The 21,806-nt window shown below is 35.4% G+C and overlaps 1 protein-coding gene across 2 annotated transcripts in view; it reads right to left on the bottom strand.

Annotated features, from left to right (window-relative positions):
* The window catches only part of KIFAP3 (kinesin associated protein 3), a 174,113-nt gene that overhangs the window by 91,561 nt on the left and 60,746 nt on the right, over positions 1 to 21,806 (bottom strand). For both annotated transcript variants that reach the window (XM_045452967.1, XM_045452968.1), the window contains 2 exons: positions 15,341 to 15,519; positions 4,922 to 5,084 (listed from right to left, as the gene is read on the bottom strand). In XM_045452967.1, the coding sequence (XP_045308923.1) occupies positions 4,922 to 5,084; positions 15,341 to 15,519 (342 nt within the window). The remainder of the gene's footprint in view (positions 1 to 4,921; positions 5,085 to 15,340; positions 15,520 to 21,806) is intronic.

The following is a 21,806-nucleotide window of genomic DNA, read 5'->3' as shown; positions in this document are numbered from 1 at the left end:
CAATATTCTAGTTCTAATCCTTCCAAACATTTGCCAACCCCTTAAAGTTCGGCATGGCCATGTGACTTGCTATTATCAGTGCCAAGTGTAAGCAAAAATTATATTTGTCAGTTCAGAGCAGAAGTCTTCAAGAGAAGTTTACAACTCTGCCTTTTCTCTTTCTCTCTTCCCTGGTGCCATGGTGACCCAGAGATTCTGTTAGTCTTGGTCTCTGATGGTGACACAGACCAACACTTTCTACTCACTTATTATGGATACGTAATACGAGGAAGAAGTAAATCTTTGATGTGTCTTAAGGTACTGGGATCTTAAGGTTGTTTATTAATAATCATAGCCTTGTCTTCCACTAATACAGTTGACAGGTTTTTCGTGGGAAGTGATGAATAAAAGGGCCATTTTTGGACGATGATAAATATAAACAATTATAAAGTTTACAAAATGGTTATGTTCTAAAAACTCATACTGAAATCAGTTATTTGGAATTTGAAATGCTTTTTTTCCCCATAGGCTCACCTTATAAAAGGCCCACAGAAGCTTATTTAACTCATAATTTAAATGAAAAAGTAGAAAACAACAGTGTCTTTAAAATAATTAAAAGAATGTATGATACGTAAACAGATGTAAACCTGTATATTCTAAGTACTTATAGGCATTCTGAAGCATTTTACAGAAGCTGAAGTCACTGTTCTCTAGTATATTTTAATTTCTCTTCAATATGTACATTTTCTCCCTTTCCTTGATCCTGGAATATCAGTAGATATTCTCTTTTGTTTACTATGTATGATTGCCATTGCTTCCATGGCTTGTAAGTAGAGAATGAAAAGGTGGAACTAAACAAAGTTATTAAGCAAAAGATACGTGAACATTTGAAAAGAAAGAAATTGCTTAGGTTAAAATTCAATAACTTGTGAGCAGTGAACAAAAAGGGAAAAAAAGATGGGACATAATCTTTACCTAAAGAGGAAGGATTTTAGAGCCTACTTATTAGTCCTCAGATAGATCAAAGTTGTCATGAGTTTACAAAGTATACTGATTCCCCACATGGCAGAAAAGTTGAGCTGTACCCAAATTTCTGTTCACTTTTAACAATTATTCAAATCACAACACTATTCCATATTTTTTTCAATTTGTTCTCCCAGAAAATTTTTGTGGCTGTTCTTGTGAGGATTTAACTATCAACCTATTTTATTTACCATACAAAGGTAAGCCAAGAAGTTATGAAGGTAAGCTACCCATAAGCATCTCAACAAAATCATTCTGCTTTTAATCTGTTTTTACAGATAACAGAGGTAGAAAATTTTCAGATCTTCTACTTCTACCTATGTAATGCAAGATTTGAATAATACTAGCTTTTTACTTTCCTTGGTGTAGTAAAATCCGATGCCTTAGGAATTCATGATATTTCAAAGAAAATAACGAAGTAACAACACTTTGAAAGAATAACTCAAACAAGGTAAACACTTTTCAGTTGCTCTTCCTACTCAAAACCTCCTCATCTCTGAAGCATGAAGAGTCCTAGATTATCATGGCTTCTCAGTAACGGCCTAAACTTGATATACTTTTTATGTATTTGTCAAAAAATAAACACATTTCTCTGGCTGTTATGTCTCCTTTACTGGTTTACTCTTCCCACTTTTCTTCTATAAGGTAAGTGTTCCTTTTTTAACCCTCACCCCTCCGGACCTATAGACCTATGTTTCTACTTGTCTCCAAAATGTCTCACACTGAATCTATTGCTAGCTTCCTCAAACTACTTCCCTCACACTTCTCTTTTTCTGTCCCTGGCACTAGACTTCTAACAGTCATGGGGTATGAATTCTTCCTATCATCACCTACATTCGAAAAGTAAGCATGTCACATTAAGTCTACCTGTAATATGTATTTCTTTTGCCTCACATCTGACATACTACCTCTTTCCTAGTCCATGTTTTCTGTACTTCTGGTCTTGCTGTTACAATAGACTATTATGCTCTTCTGCAGACTCTAGTTCTAGTCCATCCAATAGAATAATGTCAGATTAATTTCTCTAGAGCAGTACTCTGTGACCCAACTAGTTTAAAAACCTGCAATGATTCCCACCATCAGCTAAATTCAGTATAACTTATTAGCATAGTCTTAACCTTCATAATAACACATAAGAACATAAACCCCATTTATTTTCAGTTATCTCCTACTATCTTCTTAGTTATTGTTCCTCACACTGGCTTAGCACCATCTATGCCTTAGGTAATGTTGGTCACTTTACCTGAAATACTTTCTACAGCCTCTATTCTTCTTCCTTTATAAACATCACCTTGGTTAAAGTCAACGTGCATCTCAAATGGCATTTTGCCGATGAAGGACCAGTAAGGAAACATTCTCTCTTTTGAATTTCAACATATCCATAGATTGAAAAATATTTTCCTATAGTGCTTAACACTGGGCTTTGCCATAGCAGATCTTCAACATTTTACTGCATTGAAATTGAATCAAACCGCACACATCCCAGGAGAGTAAAAATAAATAAGCTACCTAGTTTGTATAAATAAAGACATAATACCTATTTGAAGGTATTTGTATTCAGATCAAGGTAAGTCAGCAACACTTATAGAATGTCCACTTTAAGTAATGATGATGATGGTGATGATGGTAAAAAAATGATTTATAGCTAATATTTATTAAGAAGATACTATGTGTCAAGTACTATTTTAAGCACTCTGTAATACAATACCTCATTTAAGCTTCAAAAGAACTTTAAGTTGGTTACAATTATTATCCCCATCTTAGAGATGGACAAAAACTGGGTCAGAGTTTGGGTACCTTGCCCAACACAACATAGTTAGAAGTAAAGACAGCCATAATTCTAATAAGACAATCTGACTCCAGAAATCGAGCTCTAGAAGAGATGAAAGAAATTATTTTATTAAATACTATATCTCATATCACAAAATTTACTATTTGTTAATAAAATATAGACTGCGTATCCTGTTCGTAATTTCCCCCAAATCTCTCTTAAATCATTTGTTTCATAAAAGTAGGTCACTAAATACAGAATAAACCAAATAGCCTATGAACTCCTTCAGGACAAGAAATATAACTTACTCATCTGCATACACTGAGAATCTAACCTAATATCTGATACATAATTCTGCTAGATTCATGCTAGATAAAGGATCACATGAATTAAATTCAAAGTGCCATCAATTTTACTTTTCAAGTTTTCCTGTTTCCTTGTTAAATGTATTGCTTTGGTTCCACAAAAGCAATTTTTGGAAGTGCTTCTCAACAGAGTTCCTTCTACACTGTATAATAAAAGTCCTATGCAATATTTGTGCACTGGTCAATAGGCCAAATGTTCTTGGACTGACTGGTGAAAGGTTTTCCTATTCTGAGAAAAGGATTAAGAAATAAGTTTCCTGAAAACTTCCTTTATTTTAAGGGGAGTTGCAGAATTGGATTTTCTACTTAATCATGGTCTACTTAATATACTACACAGTGTAGTTTAATGTAGTAGTTAAGAAATCCAACTTTGGCAACAGACACAACTGAGGTTGAATGTGGGCTGTGCCTTTTATCAGTTGTGTAGATGTGAGTAAAGATCTCAGGGATTCCACGAGATAATGTAAAGAAAGCACAAAACAAAATGACTGGCACAGTAAACATTCAATATAAATGTTATTGCTAGTATTATAAAGAAAATAATGATATCAATGAGAGACTAGATTCATAGATATTAGACAGCTAAGAATAAACTTAATTTTAAATCATTCTCTTCTATTACACTACTAGTGGTTAACAGTTAAAAAAATATTTGAAAACAAGGATAAAGCTACAAAAAAAAAAAAAAAAAAAAAAAAAATGAAGCCGCAGTGCTGAACAAAGGAACGGAGTCTTAAAAGATGGGTAAGAATTGTGCTTTCTGGTTAAAAAACACAATGGCATTCCAGGTAGAGAAAAAAAGCAGGTGGACAAGTACTTAGGTATAAAGAGCTTGTTTAGAGAACTGTATAGTTCAGTATAATATATGTTCAAAATATGTTATATGTGCAGTATAAACATAATAAAGTATCTGTTGGGGAGTAGCAAGTACCTATGAAGACAGACATTGAACAGATCATAAAGGACTTTTTAATCCTCTTCCAAGAAGCCTTATGTGTGAGCATTAAGAGTTAATTATTCAATCCATCTTTGCTATATAGTTATCTTGCTAACAGTTAAAAGAAAACAATGTAGGGGCGCCTGGGTGGCGCAGTCGGTTAAGCGTCCGACTTCAGCCAGGTCACGATCTCGCGGTCCGTGAGTTCGAGCCCCGCATCAGGCTCTGGGCTGATGGCTCAGAGCCTGGAGCCTGTTTCCGATTCTGTGTCTCCCTCTCTCTCTGCCCCTCCCCTGTTCATGCTCTGTCTCTCTCTGTCCCAAAAATAAATAAACGTTGGAAAAAAAAAAAAAATTAAAAAAAAAAAGAAAAAAAAAAAGAAAACAATGTATTATTAACTAAATCTGCCAATGCAATATTTTCTAACCCATGCTATTAAAAAAATGCCCTTTTCAACTTAATGACAAAAAAGCTCCACAAATTTGTGTATTCAAAAGCAATATTTTAACAGTATGGCAGAATGTAAGAATTAAATGATACCTGCTTTAAAAAATACTATTAAAGAGAAAGTAATTTTTCCTTCTTGCTTTCTTGGTAGTACTTTTATATTTTCACTTTCACATCGGCAAATGAAGTCAGAGTTAAAAGTTTCTATTCCTTCATTCTATAGCACCATGGAAATCCTGGCTCACATCATTTTTCATTCATTCTGCTTATTTTTAGTATTGAGTTCCCAAAGAACATATATAGAATGATTTTTGCTCAGCAGACTTCAACACAGAGCTCAATTTTCCAATGGTGTTGAAAATTCCAAGCAACCCCATCATTAGATTTTAAAAGACATACCTAGGAGTGCAGTGAGTTTGGGAAGCAGTCCAACTTGTACCATCTTATTCCTCAGTCCTGTGTCAAAGGATAAGTTGAGTAAAAGTCGTAGGGTGATATTCAGCAGATCTTCATGTTCACAGGGTATCATTTTTACCAGTTTTTCAACAATATCCATTTCCACCTATGTAATACAATAATACAAATGCAGTGAGGTTCAGTTGTACAATACGACAAAAAAGATTGCAAATAATTATTTTTTTACCCTTAGGTATGTCTATTTTATAATTATGTGTTACTCTGTTTACTCATTTTAATCTATAAACTTTTGTAAACTCAAACTTTTGAGGAGAAAACACATATTTCTACATTATCCCATCCTTCCTTCACTTAATAGTGTCAACTGAAGCCAAATTACACTGAGACTTTGAAAACACATTCTTGAATGCCACCTACAAAGTGCCAGGCCCTGTGCTAGATCAAACAAGATCATGTCTTAGCCTTTAAGGATTCCACAGTCTAAAAACAGAGCAGACAAATAGAACAAATAATTAAAATACAATGTAATAGGGGTGCCTGGGTGGCTTTAGTCGCTTAAGCGTCTGACTCTTGACCTTGGCTCAGGTCATGATCTCAGGGTCGTGAGACAAGCCCCAGTCAGGCTCTGCGCTGGGCATAAAGCCTGCTTGAGATTCTCTTTCTCCCTCTCTCTCTCTGTACCTCCCCCTCTTGTAAGTACATGTGCACACGCTGTTTCTAAAGAAACAAACAAAAACCAAAACCAATGTAATAAAAATGGAATGCGTGAAGTCTTCTTGAAGCAACATGGAAAGAATACCAAGCTATCTAGAAGAGTAGAGAAGACTTCAAATTAGGAATAAAGTTTTTAAAACTGTCTAATAATTTACTCTCTGGTTAAGAAAGGCAATGGAGATCCAGGTAGAAAAGCTAGTGGCTAGACACTTAGGCATAAAATAGCTTATCTGGGGCACTGCAAGTGCTTTGGTATGGACATAGTATAAAATATAAGTTGGGGAATGGCAGGAGCCTATTAAATAGATGTTGAACAAATCACAAAAAACTTTTAGTGCTAAGAAGAATGCTTTGAATGATTTTAAGTCCAGAGGGTGATGTGGTCAGACTAGTAGCATAAAGATCAATATATAAATACATACATACATATATACACATATGCATACACAGAATAGGACACAAACAAATGAGTAAGGGACATCATATAAGGATAGTCTGCAATAGGTAGAGATCGAAAGCAGGCACTTAAGAATATCTTGCAGTAGACAAGTGAGAGGTGATTGGGGTCTGAATCAAAGAAAGGACAACGAGGTTGAAGAGGAGGGTATCGGACAAAGAGGACAAAAAAAAAATTTATTTTTGTCATGTTTAATTTGACCTGGTAGTCATCTGATATTTGAAAATCTTATAAAACTCAGGAGAGAAGGGGCACTTGGGTGGCTCAGTAGTTTGAGCTTCCAGCTTCTGCTCAGGTCATGATCTTGCGGTTCGGGAGTTCAGACCCATGATGTCCGGCTTGCTGCGTCAGCGGGGAGCCTGCTTAGGATCCTCTGTCCTCCTCCCTCTCTGCCCCTCTCCCACTTGTGCTCTCTCTCTCTCAAAAACAAATAAACCTTAAAAAAAACAAAAAACAAAACCTCAGGAGAGAAGCTGGTCTACGAGTAACAGTGGAAACTCCAGGTTGGGGTCAGCAAACTATGGCTAGTTTGCTAAACTAGCTAAAGAGCTAAAAATGGTTTTGACTTTTATATTTTTAAATGGCTGAACATAAATCAAATGAATAATATGTCATGACACATGAAAATGTTTAGAATTCAAATTTCAGTCTTTGTAAATAAAGTTTTATTAGAGCGCACTCACACTCATTTGTTTACAGACTATGACTGCTATCATGCTACAACAGCAGAGAGGAGAAGCTGCAACAGAGACCACATGAACCAAAGATAAATACATCAAATGAGGACTAAAATATTGGCTACCTGGCCATTTACAGAAGTTTGCTCACCCTCATTCTAGGTGATCATAAAACTGTTTCGAGAGAAGCCTGCTTTACAGTGAGAACTCATAGAAGACAGAACTTTTTTGGTAACATAAGCCCCATATTCACTTTTCTTTTTAAATTTTTTTTTAACATTTATTTATTTTTGAGACAGAGAGAGAGCATGAACAGGGGAGGGTCAGAGAAAGAGGGAGACACAGAATCTGAAACAAGCTCCAGGCTCTGAGCTGTCAGCACAGAGCCCGATGCGGGGCTCGAACCCATGGACCGCGAGATCATGACCTGAGCCGAAGTCAGACGCTTAACCGGCTGAGCCACCCAGGCGCCCCAATATTCACTTTTCTTAAGGTAGCAATCAGAACAAGTTGGTTATAAAAATATCTCACACCTCTGTCACAAAGCAATGGCTAAAAAGGAGAGAAATTATTAAATAATTACATGTTTCTTCGATCATTACCGAAAGACTTATGAGTAATGTTGCTCTACTTTTCTTGTATTAGAAAACTAAAGCATTTATTTGCCTTACCATACCTTTACTGCAATCTTTCATTGACCTCATAAAAGTCACATTGCTAACTGAGCCCTCAATATACCTTTTTCCCTCTCATTCCATGCTAAGCGGTGAACACTGGTTTTCTTAAAAAATACTAAATTGACAAACCAACAATGATTTTTCCTTCAGACCTCTATCTTCACTCCACAGCCACACTGTAATCCTATCTAGAGCTCTTCACTAAAAAGTACAAATCCATCTCCAAAGACTCTAATTTTGGTTCTCCCTTTCTCCTAGTTTAACCTTCTGAGTAGGCCAGGTAAATATTTTGTTACCTTCCTACAATTTCCATAGAGGCCAGTGAAAAAGATTTGTCAAATTTATACAGAACCATAATTCTATCACTAGCTTCACTGATTACAGTAAATAACAACTTTTTAAGCTTCATTTATTCATTTAACAAATATTTTTTAACTTAAGTCCCAGTTACATATTGGTGAACAAGGGAGAAATGATACCTGTCTTCATGGAGCTTATATTCTAGAAGGAGTGAAATAAAGAAATTATTATACAGTTACTCAAGAAGATTTAAACAAAAGCCAGTACCATGAAAAAATATGAGTGGATCTGATATAATCTCAATGTGAAGAGTTGTCGAAGAAGGCTTCTCTAAGGAAAAATAATCTCCTGGATGAACAGAAGTTATCTAAAGGTAACTGAAGAGGCAGAGGAAAGAGTGGCCTAGATGGAAAAAAAATAGCATGTGCAAAGGCCGTGGGGTGATATGGAAGATTCAGCATTCAAGGAACTCTTTAAAAACTATCCTTCTGATTACAAAGTGGAAAATGTATTGGAAGGAGGCAAGAATAGAAATAGGGAGATTAATTAAAATGCTATGGGAATAGTCAAGTAGAGGCATAGTGATTAAGAAAAATAGGCAGAACTATGTGTCTGGCCCTGTGCTGGACAGGGTGGGAGATATAAAAGTGAATAAAAAGCATATCCCGTCTTCTGAAAAAGAAAAAAAAAAAGGCAGAACTTCAAACTTACTTTTAGGATATAAAAATCTGGACAAGATGTGGTTCCCACCCTAACTGGAAGAAAATTCCAGATATAAAATCATAACTTAAAAAAAAAACAAAAAACATTGGGGTGCCTGGGTGGTTCAGTCGGTTAAGCGTCCGACCGGCTCAGGTCATGATCTCACGGTCCGTGAGTTCCAGTCCCATATCGGGCTCTGTGTTGACAGCTCAGAGCCTGGAGCCTGTTTCAGATTCTGTGTCTCCCTCTCTCTGACCCTCCCCCATTCATGCTCTGTCTCTCTCTGTCTCAAAAATAAACATTTAAAAAACAAAACAAAACATCAAAGAGCTGAGGTTCCAAGGAAATCAACTGGCCTGAAATATAAGGAAGGTAGGTACCCTGAAGGAGAGAAGGGCCATGAGCGCTGGTTTATATACACAGGGTGGTTCACTGGAAAAAAACAGAGTTGCCACAGAACTGGGAGAGAAGATTGCATGGAAGATTTTAAATAAATTGTGAAGAAGCCTGACGATAGAAATGTGACGCTGCAGATGCTCAGGGTGTTTGCAACCACTCGCAAGGTCTTTTCTGGGACCTGATCGGAAGGTCACAAGAAAAACTGGGGACAGAACAGGACATGGAAGAAAACTTCCCCCTTAGTGGAGGGGGCCTCAGGGGAAGGGAACGGCTGCCATTAGGGAAGAGGCATAAAATGCTGCCCAGATCTTTTCCTCCTATTTCCCCTAAAAAACAAAAGACTTAATTAAGCTTCTTGGGTAAATACGACAAAACCTGTCACATCCAAAACACAGGTAAAGACCCACAGCAGCTGGGGGAAAGAAACCGTTCTTTTCTGTTCTTCTTGTTTCCAGAGGAGAGGTGTTGACGGGATGAATGCGGAAGCCCCACTGCTGACAAGTACAACTATGGACATGGGACCAGCCTAAGACTGCCTGAAGGCTAAATCAGAACAACAAAAAAAATCTCTTTCCCCCTCTCTGAACCCGGCACCATATTAGCAAAAGCCAAGTAACAACTAATAGCAGTACATTGCTGAGAGAGTGTTAAAATGAAGTGAGAGGTCCTCTTTGAGGCACAGACACACCGGGAAAGTCTGAAGTGGAGGGTGGAACATGAACACTGAGAAAAACCCTCTGGCAACCAATACCCCATACCAAAGACAACATAATGGTATGTGGGTGTGAGCCCATAAGACGTGGAAGGTAACTCCTGACAAGAACGACTAAAGGCTTAGAAAATAAAGTCTGCCTATTTCCAGACATAAATAATATTTATCTCAATCTGTACTAATCAACACATGGTGTCTAGGTTTCAATAAAAAATTATGATACATGAAGAGCAAGAAAATATCCCACTGAAGGCAGTGAATAGAACCAGACTTAGATATGACCTGTATAATTATCAGAGAATTTAAGATATCAGAGAATTATTATTTAGTAATAATTTAACATGATTATTAAAGGCTCTACTGGAAAAAAATGGGTAATATGAATGAACAGAGAATTTTGAAGAAAAAGATACTAAAAGAATTAAATGGAAATGTTAAATACACACACACATACACACACAATACAGAGATGAAGAAAACCTTCATGGGCTCAAAAGCAGATGTGATATAGCTAATGACAGAATAAGTAAGCCTGGAGGTAGATTAATAGAAATCTTCCAAATTGAACTAAAAAAATTTTTTTAATTTTAAAAATAAAAAGAATAAAACAACAACACAGTATCAAAGAGCCACGAGACAATATCATATGGATTAACAGGTATAACTGAAATCCGGCAGAAGAGACACAGAAAGGGACAGAAGCAATACTTGAAGAGATAATGGCCAAGGATTTTCTAAAAACCAGGAAAGAATCAAACCACACATACAAGCTCAGAGAATCTTGGAGGCAGGCAGAAAATAAAAGACTCATTACATATAGAAGACAAAAGATAAGAATTACCTCACACTTCGTGCCAAAAACTATGAAAGCCAGAAAATAATGAAGTGATATTTATAAAGTATGTTAACCTAGAATTTTCAATTCAGTGAAAATATATTCCCCAAATCAAACCAAAAGCTGGCTATCTGAAAATATCAATAATATTGACAAACCACTAACTTACAAAAAAAGAGACAGAGAAAGAGAAAAGAAACAAATTACCAATATCAGTAATGAAATGAGGAATAATCACTTCACACCTTTGGACTTTAAAAACGTAAGAAGGAAAAAGTACAAAAACTTGTTTGCCCATACATTTGACAACGTAGATGAAGTGGATACATTCCTTGAAAGATTAAAACTACAAAGCTACCACTCAAAAAGAAATAAATAATAATAGTTTTTTTTAAATATTTAGATTGAAATGATACCAATTCTACACCAACCCTTCCAGAAAAATTAAAAACAGAATGCTCCCCCAACTCATTCTATAAGAATACTGTTATTCTAATAGCAAAAGCAGACCAAGTCATCATAAGAAAACTATAAACTAGTATTCCTTCATAAACACATATACAAAAATCCTCAACAATATATTACCTAATCAAATCTAACAATATATAAAAAGATAATATATTGTGACCAAGTGGTGTTTCTCCTCGGAACGCAAGACTGGCTCAATATCTAAAGTCAATTAACACAATTCACTGTATCAACAGTCTAAAGAAGAAAAACCATGTGATCATCTCAACTGATGTAGAAAAAGACACTTAACAAAATCCAACATCCATTCCTGATAAAGTCTCAGCAAACCAGAAATAGAATAGAACTTAAGTAAACTGATACAGTATCTACAAAAAAACCTACTTAATATCATATTTAATAGTAAAAGAATTGCTTTCTGCCTAAGATCAGTAAAAAGAAAGGGGTATCCACTTACAGCATTCCTTTTTAACATCATACTAGAGGACCTAACCAGTACAATAAGGGAAAGAAAGAAAGAAAGAAAGAAGGAAAGAAAGAAGGAAGGAAGGAAGGAAGGAAGGAAGGAAGGAAGGAAAGAAAGAAAGAAAGAAAGAAAGAAAGAAAGAAAGAAAGAAAGAAAAAAAGAAACAAAGGACGTGCAGATTAGAATTAAAGAAATAAAAATTTGTTTATAGATAACATAATTGTCTACTTAGCAAATGTCCAAGAATCTACAAAGAGCCGTTATAATTAAAAAACTGAATTCAGCAAGGTCATAGGACACAAGGAAAATTTACAAAAGTCAAATGTAACTTCTGTATGTTATCCGACAATAACAGGAAACCATTTATTTTTTAAAAACTACTATAGCTGGGTGCCTGTGTGGCTTAGTCATTGAGTTGTCTGACTCTTGATTTCAGCTCAGGTCATGATCCTGGGATCATGGGATTGAGCCCCATGTCAGGCTCCACACTCAGCATAAAGCCTACTTAAGATTCTCTCTCTCCCTCTGCCACTGTCTCCCGCTTATGCTCTCTCTCCCTAAAATAAAAAACAAAACAAAAAAACCCCCTATTATTTCTAATGGCAAAACACTTAGGTACAAATCTAACAAAATATGTGCAAAATATATGTGCTAAAAGCCATAAAATGATGGAAGAGATCAAGAAGTTTCTAAATAAATGGAGAGCTATACCATACTCATGGAGGAAAATCCAGTATGGTTAATATATTGAATCCTGCCGATAGAGTTAATGCAATCCCAGTCAAGATTCCAGGATTTTTTATTTTTATTTTTTTAAGAAATAGACTAGCTGATTCTAAATGTATATAGAAAGGTAAACAATATGAAATAGTCAGAATAATTTGAAAGAGAATAATAACATTTGAGGGCTTATACTATCTGATTTTAAGACTTACTATAAAGCTACAGTAATAAAGACAAAGATATATCAGTGAAAGCACAGACAGGTAGATAAATTAAATATGAGAGAGTACAAAAATAAAACCACACATATATAGCCAATTGATTTTCAACAGAAGTACAAAAGCTTGCAAAGACAATTATGTGGAGAAAGGACAGGTTTTTCAACAATGGGGCTGGAACAACTGGACATCTATATTCAAACATGAATCTTGATCCATACCTTGTACCACATATAAAATTAACTAAAAATGGATATCCTAAACTTTTAAGCGTCCGACTTCAGCCAGGTCACGATCTCGCGGTCCGTGAGTTCGAGCCCCGCGTCAGGCTCTGGGCTGATGGCTCAGAGCCTGGAGCCTGTTTCCGATTCTGTGTCTCCCTCTCTCTCTGCCCCTCCCCCGTTCATGCTCTGTCTCTCTCTGTCCCAAAAATAAATAAAAACGTTGAAAAAAAAAAAATTAAAAAAAAAAAACATTAATTGAAAGACTTTTTTAAGTAAATTAAATTTCCTTTAAAATATATTAACCCTAAAAAGGTCAGTATTAGTTCACATCAACAGTAAAATGAACACTTTATTTAGACAAATAATACATCCTCAAAAATAGAGGAACAACTCCTTCTCTCCACCCCTTTTAAATAAAATTGCCACAGGCTTCATCTGTTACTAATTAAATCAAGTTAATATATTTCTTTTGAAATAAGAACATTACACAATGGTTGTTATAGCAAACCTAATAAAGTAATGAGAGTTTTAAAAAATTAATTTGCATTTCCATTGCAAAAAATGGAATGTGAAGTATGTACCATGTGGTCCAATCAGATGGTTAAACACTAGACATAGCCTTCTAATCATGTGTTTTTGATTGATAAAAGCCCAATCCCACAAGCTAAATTCAATAATTATCTCAACATGCAATGCCCTTTCAAATCTATGTCTATAAAATGGAATTTATAATTAATTAGTACTTTTACTAAATGTTTTATATAAAGTGACAGTTTATTAACAATCTATCAGCAAATTTATTTCAGCCAATTCTTTTTCAGTGTTCCTAGAGGCCAACATTTAAAAGTTGCTGATACTTAATCTTTGCCAAAAATATCTTTTTAAAAAACATAAAGATTTTTTGTTTTGTCTTGTTTTGCCCTGGGAGCAGAGAGAAAGAGTAGGAAGCCAAACACCCACAGATGTTTCTTTGAGCAAATTCCTTAACCTCTCTGATTTTCTGCTAATTTATCTGCAAAATTAGCTAGATCTAGACATAGATGTAAGGTCTAGTCAAGCTCTGAAAATCCTGATTCTACCAATGCCTTAAAATAAAATGTACTTCTTCCACAGTGAAAGATGAAATGCATCCAATCTATGGTAAAAATCTGGCTAATTGCATCATTTTTATGACCTTGGAAAAAGGACCTTTTCTGAACCTCATTTTTTCCTCCTCAATAAAAAGTGAGATTTGATGAGACAATTTATATGGTATCTTCCAAATCTACGACCTTACCAGAAAATTATTTTTAATAATAATTTTGAGATCACTTTTGATAGAATCAACACATAAAAAGTTTATTTCCTAAATACAAATCTAACCAAAATGTAGTAGATACATGCTGATGGCAAATTAATTTGAATTTTGCAAACGTACTAAAGGTGAACTTAATCCAAACACAAAAATGGAAGAATTATTTCAACTTGTAGCAAGAGAAAGCAATTATTTACCTACACTCTACTCAAGAGTATATATATCACCATCTCATCATATTCTTCTTTAAAATAATATCAATGAAAACAAAAAACATATTTTTTATTAATCTAAGTAAATTCAATCTTAATATCAGGCATACAGTGATCATCAATAATTATATACTAATGATGAAAATGACAGATACTAAATATTTGTGGTTAAAATAAAATTTCATGTATTTCAAGTATCAGAATTCAAGGCACTTATTAAATCTGATGTATCAGTCTCAGGTTTTCAAAGAGCATGCTGTGCCATTCAATAAGCATAAGGTACTTCCTAAAGAAGTACTTTTTAATTTCAAAAGAAGGAAAAAACAGGCAGAAATACTATATATTTAGACTATCTGAAAGAGAATCTACTTATACCAATAATACACAGTCATATAATGACTTGTATTGGCATATACTTCTAAAATGGTCCTCAATACAGTTAAGGCCAATGATCTAATGACTCCACATCTAGGAATCTATCCTAAGAAATTAATCAGAAATATAGACAATGATGCATGTACAAATGTGTCCACTCAAGTGTTTTTTAAAATAGCTATAATTATAAACAACTTAAATATCTGAAAACAAGTTCTGGTTAATATAATATCTATACAATGTAACACTGTGCTTACAAAGCTTTTTTAATGATGTGGGAAAAAAGCAGGTAATTTCTACTCTACCTTTACATTATTTCTGAATTGTGTATACTTTTCAGAAGGGGAAATACTATATAATCAGCTTGTATTTCTGAAAGATCACCCATCAACACAATATAAGATGGCAAACAGAAGCCTACTATAATATTCAACAAGAAAGGAAGAGGGTGTAAATAAAGATGGCATGAACTAATACAACAGCACTGAGAATAAAAAGGAGGTACAGCTTCAAGAGACAAGTAAGTAGAATCAACAAGTTGTGGCTACCAACTGGGATGGTAGGTGAAAAAGGAAAGACCAGGCTAGATTGCAATTCCGCACACCAACATCAGAAATGCGGGAGAAAAAAATAATTTAAAGGAAAATAACAAACCAGATGCTTCTGAAGGACAATGTTAAGTTTAAATTACTTTCTACATATTATGTTTAATATGGAAAGACTCATCCTATACAATATATTAGGAAACATTTTTTATTCAGATAGTTTCAATTTAGTGTAGTATGAACTAATAAGGAATATACTTCCTAATGAAGCCATTTAGGAGAGTTACTGCCATTGTAAAATTTTCATTCAGAATAATCTCAGTAGGGGAATAATGTGTTTATTTCTTATCAAAATATTTCTAACTTGAAAATGGTGAACATGGACTATTTAAATGTAAGTTACCATATCATTTTTATTCTCCATAAAAATGCTGAGTTTCTTCAAGAATGACACAACTAGAATAAGTAGCTCAAAATTGTCCCGATCAAGAGCCTTCACCAGCATGTGAACTATGTTCTTGTTCCTCATCTTCAGTTCTGTACGTGTATCCTCAGCAAGATTCAGAAGCAGATAAAGAGCAACTAAAAGAGTAAAACAGGTGAGTGTAAAATGACTGGCATACTGAATCAACAATTTAATAAATCATTTCTACTCAGCATAGTAACAGATGTAGTTCTAAGAAGATTATATTTAAAAGTTTTTAATTTATTATTAGTTGGCTCATTAGAAAACATTTGTTGTTACTGAGAAATACATATGTTATAAAAATTAAAACTATATACATACACACACACACAAAATCATTTTCTTATGATCCTGAGAAGGGCACTAACCAAAACAAGATAATGATTCCTACCTTCTCGGAGCTTAGAGCTTAATTGTAAGCAAATGGCATTAAAGGTATATGCTAATAAATAGTAAGACAGGTAGATGGAAAAATAATTTTATACATGTAGAAAACAAGGTAAAACTTCAACAACTAGGAGCTGCTACGTTAAAAAGAACTATAATCCAAGAACAAACTGATGGTTACCAGAGGGGAGGGGGAGGCAGGTAAAATAGGTGATGGGGATTAAGGAGTGCACCTGTGACGGGCACAGGGTGATGTATGGATATACTGTGTGTATAGTGTCACTATACTGCACACCTGAAACTAATATAAAAGTGTATGCTCACTAATAACAACAAAAAGAACTATAATCCAAAACGTATAATATAGCTAGAGCTAAGTGTGAGGATACTAAAATCTATTTTTCATACTCAAACTGATCTTCTGATAGTTACTATAGATAATGGTCATATTAAATTCAGTAACACAGTTGTGACACTAGACAAAGTTAAGGCACTGTTTACTAATTCTAAGTAAAATTTCTTTTAGATACTGTAATAAAAATGTTTAGGTTCTCCTAAGAAACTCGTATGATTCATCCCTTTTGACAGTGAGAATTTGTAACACACAATATTTTCCATTTTGCCTTGACTGACAGGAAGCTTCAGAGTTAAGACTTGAAAGGTTTGTCAGAATTTTTAGGCTATTATGATCAACATAGTACTATGGCCTTGGTTTACTCATTACTTTACAGCATTTCATGTGTTCTTATAAACCATCTCTATATCTTTATGAAAATAAGAAATATATGCAATAGTTGTAAATATGTAATTTATTTAACAAATATTGGAGATGTAAAGGGAATTCACACTAATTAAGGCTACTGCATAGCAGGCACTGTACTAGTTGATATATAAACAGCAAAAATTTTGTGGGAAAAGAAGTATTATAAATTTTACAGACAGGCAGTCCCAGGTTCAGAGAAGTTAAATAACTTACCTTAGCCACACAGTAAGAAAGTGATAGAGCTAAATTAAAATTCAAGCCTAGCTGAATCCAAAGCTCATGTATTTACACTACTGCATCATGCTGACTCTCCATGCAAGGTACTATTAAAAGGTTTTAAAGTTGTGTTGAAATCTAAAGTATCTTTCAGATGGATCTGGGAGGGAGGGGAGTGTCCCCAGGACCTAGTCCTGTTCTAGGGACCTTGGACTTTTTGCGTCCCATGTGTTGGCTGCACACAAGCATTGCCCAATTGGCACAGTATCTTTGGAGCAGCAAAGGAAGCACGGGAGCCCTGCATGGGGTTCTGTGGCAGCCATGCTCAACTTTAAGATAAGCTGACTGGGTTGTTTTCATTAGGAAGTTTCTACAGGATCATTCTGACCCTGTTTTCCATGCTGTCTTTCCATGGAAAGACAGAAGGTATTCCCTGTAAATATTGTGGGATGTGTGTGACTATCTTTGATGTATTTTAGTTCTGTTCTCCTAATATTCATGACAACAAACGGCTCATTTCTCTGTCTCAAACCAAGAAATACACTTAAAAAACTGGGACTTAAAAAATTTGTATTGTATACTCTCTGATTTAAACAGTGTTTTAGCACTCAATGAATCAATTTCTCTAAAAAATTTTTTTAATGAAATTGTGTTGAAAAAGCAAATAATAGAATTCTGCTTGCAACCAAAAGAGATATAATGGGTTAAATAGTGTTCTTCCAAAATTCATGTCCCATAGAACATCAGAATTTGACCCTATTTGGAAATGGGTCTTTGCAGAAGTAATTAGTTAAGATGAGGTCATATTGGATCAGGGTGGACCTTGAATCCAATGACTTACGTCCTTGTAAGAATGGCAAAGGACATGGCTACAATGGGAGGGCAGCCATGTGAAGATGGGGGCACAGAATGGAGCGATGCAGCCATAAGCGAAGAAACACCAAGGATTATGGGAAGCTACCAAAAGCTAGGAAGAGCCAAAGAAGGATTCTTCTATGGAGCCTTCAGGGGGAACACGGTCCTGCTAACACCTTGATTTTGGCTTTCTAACCTGCAGAAACTATGACAGCATAAATTTCTATTGTTTTATTAAATGAGCCAGTTTGTGATACTTTGTTTTGGCAGCTCTAGGAAATTAGTACGACAGAATAACAGGCACCAGATTTAAACCCTTACCTGAAACAGTAACAACCACAACCACCACCAGATTAAAATATACAAAATAAAGGTTTTCACAGCAATGAACATCAGGTAATGAAGGACAGTGACCCAACAGATAAGAAATAAATGAGATGGCTCTATGATTGCCCCAGAATACTGCCTTGAGAGTCTCTAAGACATGACACAGAGAGGGAAAATCCTGGCCAAACCCAAAAGACACCCAGAGTTGAAGAGATGGAACCAAGAGACCAGGGAAGCCAAAGTGGCTAGAGTTCACAGAAAAGAGTACCAGAGAGGAGAAAGCTGTACACAGAGAGAATTCTGGAGTTCTGTGGAGAACTACCTTGTGTTCTAACTAGCCATGTGAGTTAGGAATCTGAGGCTGGAAGCCAAACAAAGTAACAGAATTGGAAGACAAAGTACATGGTGAACACGCAAGGCTGGAAATAATGCTTGTTTCTCCCAGCCATAGTAGAAACTCCATAATTCATGTGGCATTAGCTAAAGTACTCAGAAGGGTTTTGCCCTGAAAGTAGGAAATCATAATCTTTAGACTAAACGCTGCTATATCCATGCTACCAAATCATAATAGAAACATCCAAAAGAATCAAACTGCTTCCAAGTAATTTAACTATGTCCCAGCAGAAAGTTCAAAAATATTTATAGGAATAAAAAAATACCCAACACCAAACAATGTAAATTTCATACTCTCAGGAATTCAATCAAAAATTAAAAGCCATTTACAAAAGCAGGAAAATAAAACCTGTAAGGAGAAGAAAACTCAGCTAACTGAAACTGTCTTGGAATTGACACCAAGGTTAGAATATTCAGATAGAAACATTAACAGACAACCATTTTCAAGATGTTCTGAAACTTAGGTAGAGACATGGAGGCTATAAAAAAGATTCAAATCAACTTTTAGCAATGGACACTCTAATGACTGAGATCATATACTAAGCGGGATAGTAATTTAGAGATGAGAAAAGATTAATAAAATTGAAGACATAGCCACAGAAACTTTCCAAAATTAAAAAAGAAAAAAAAAAACAGCAAAAATGTAAAGACTATCAGTGAATTACGTAGAAAGTATAAAGTGGCCTAACAGGGGGTCTGGATAGCTCAGCCAGTTAAGAATCTGACTCTTGATTTCGGCTCAGGTCATGATCTCATGGTTCATGACATCAAGTGCCACACTGGGCTCTGCGTTGACAGTGTGGAGCCTGTTTGGGATTCCCTCTCTCCCTCTCTGTGCACCTATCCTGCTCAGGCATGCTGTAAGTAAGTAAGTAAGTAAGTAAATAAATAAATAAATAAATAAACAAAAAAAAACAATAAAGTGGCCTAATATACCTGTAATTGAAGTCCCAGAAGAAATAGTTTTCCAGTATGATAATTTTGGAAATAATTATCCAATAATTAGCCAATAATTTTCCAAATATGATAAAATTATACACCCACAGTTCCAATATGGACAATGAACCTAAGAACAAGAAACATGAAGAAAACTACACCAAGGCACATCATAATCAAACTGGTCAAAACAAATGATAAAGAGACAATCTGAAAGCAGCTAGAGAAAAAGAAACTCTATATGCAGACCAAAAAAGAAAAAAAGATGACAGAAGAGTTACCAGTAAAAACAATGGAAACAAGTCAATGGTAGAACATCTTTACTAAACAAAAAGAAAAGTCACCCTTAAATTCTAAACAAGTAAAAATATTTCAAAAAAGGAAAAAAATGAATTTTAAACACAAAAAATTAAAATAATTCATCATCACAAAATCTGTCTTACAAGAAATATTAAAGGAAATCTTTCAGGAAGAAAGAGACCGGACAGGCATATGAATCTACTCAAAAAAACAAAATCAAAGGAAATGGTAACTTTATTTTGTTAATATTTAAATATCTTTAAAACAAAATCATTTATATGTAAATGTATAATAATGTATTGTAGGGTTTCTAATATATAAATATAACCAATGTTAATTATAATAGCATAAAATTGAGACGGGAAGAAACAGGAGTAATGGTTCTCATACCACAGATGAAATGGTGCAATATTATCTGAAGGCAGAATTAACTTCTGATAGGTTAAATAGGTATACTTGGAGGCAGACAACTTATGATTAAAGATATATAATAAAAATATATTTAAATATTTAACATATTTAAATATATTTATATATTTAATAAACCTTAAAGCAACCAACAAAAGAGTTATAGCTAAGCCAACAACGGAGATAAAACAGAGTTAAAAAAACTCCTTCAACCATAAGAATGCAGACAAGGAGGACAAAGAGGGAAAAAGATAAAAAATAAATAAATAAAAGCAAGACTAGACTATGTACTGTGTATAAAAAACACAGTTCAGTATAAAGATATAAATATCTTAAAAGGATGGACAAATATACAGCATGCTAACACTAGTCAGAACAGAGCTGGAGTGTCTATATTAGTACAAGAGAAAAATGATTTCAGATAAAAGAATATTAGCAGGGATAATGAAGATCATTTTCATAATGGTAAGGATCAAGAGGATGTGACGATCTTGTATCTTTCCATCCTTAAGAAAAAAAAGTTTAAAATTCATGGAGCGAAACCTAACAGAACTGCAGGAAAAATAGTTAAATCCATAAATATAGTCAGATATTATAATATTACTCTTGGAATAATTAATAGAACAAATACAAAGAAAATCAACAAGATGTAGAGATTTGAACACATTAGCAACTGACTTCTCATGGACATTTGCAAAACACTCCACAGAACAAGAGCAGAATGCACATTCAATTGCATATGCAACATCTGCGGAGGCCATACTCTAGACCATCAAACAAGTCTCAATAAATTAAAAATTCAATTCATAAAAAGTATTTTCTCAGAAGAGTGTGGAAGATGGCAGTGGCGTACGAGGACCCTAGGCTTGTCTCATCCCATGAACACAACTAGATAACTATCAAATCATCCTAAATACCCCAGAAATCAACCTGAAGACTGACAGAATGAACTCCACAACTAAAAGGAGAGGAGAGGCCACATCTAAAAAGGTAGAAAGTGCAGAGACGTAGTTTAGGGGAGAAATGGACCATGGGTGCTATGGAGGGGAGGAAGCCATGGTCACAGAGAAGGGAGAGGGACAGGAACAGGGGAAAGGGAGAGGGAGAGAGGTAGGGAGGGAGGGAGAGGGATAGAGAGAGAGTACACACCCACACAAGGCAAATATTTCCCCAAAGCCACTGACTTGGAAAACAAAAAGGGCTGAATTTTGTGAGTTCTTGCAAACAAGACTTAAAGCCTGGAGTTTTAAAGGTCAGTGGGCTTGGCTAGGATAGAGCCCTTAGGGCACTGCCCTACTCCTGAAGAGAAGGCAGGCAAATAACCCAGGAGCAGAGTATGATGCCTGGGGCACACAGATGGGAGATTATTCCCTCTTCTCTGAGCACATCCCTGAGAGGCAGTATTCAAGGAGACTCCTCTATGGGAACAAAGGAGTTGGATGGCAGCATTTCCCTCCCACCACCCCTCAGCATAAACACAGAGCCATTTGCAAGAAACAGAGCAACACTGACACTGATTGCCTAACTTGCACAAACCAGGCCCCACCCCACTGTGGTCCAGTGGGACTGCCCACCTCAGTCAACCTTGCCTTTCATTTCCAGCACAGCCCAGTGCAGCATCGGGGCCCCTCCTGCAGAAGACCCACACAAACCCCTGCTCACACACTCCTGACCAGAGAGTTCTGCAGGGGCCTCAGTTCTGGTGGAGTTGGTGTCAGGTCTCATTTCACAAGCAGATCGCAGCACATCTAGTTAAAACTTGCCACATTCAGGTGAGGTACCAAACACTACCCACTGCAGGCAAGGAAAGCCTCTACA

Source organism: Leopardus geoffroyi, chromosome C3 (assembly GCF_018350155.1).
Source record: "Leopardus geoffroyi isolate Oge1 chromosome C3, O.geoffroyi_Oge1_pat1.0, whole genome shotgun sequence".
Classification (NCBI taxonomy): domain Eukaryota; kingdom Metazoa; phylum Chordata; class Mammalia; order Carnivora; family Felidae; genus Leopardus; species Leopardus geoffroyi.
This window is presented reverse-complemented; position numbering and strand designations above follow the sequence as displayed.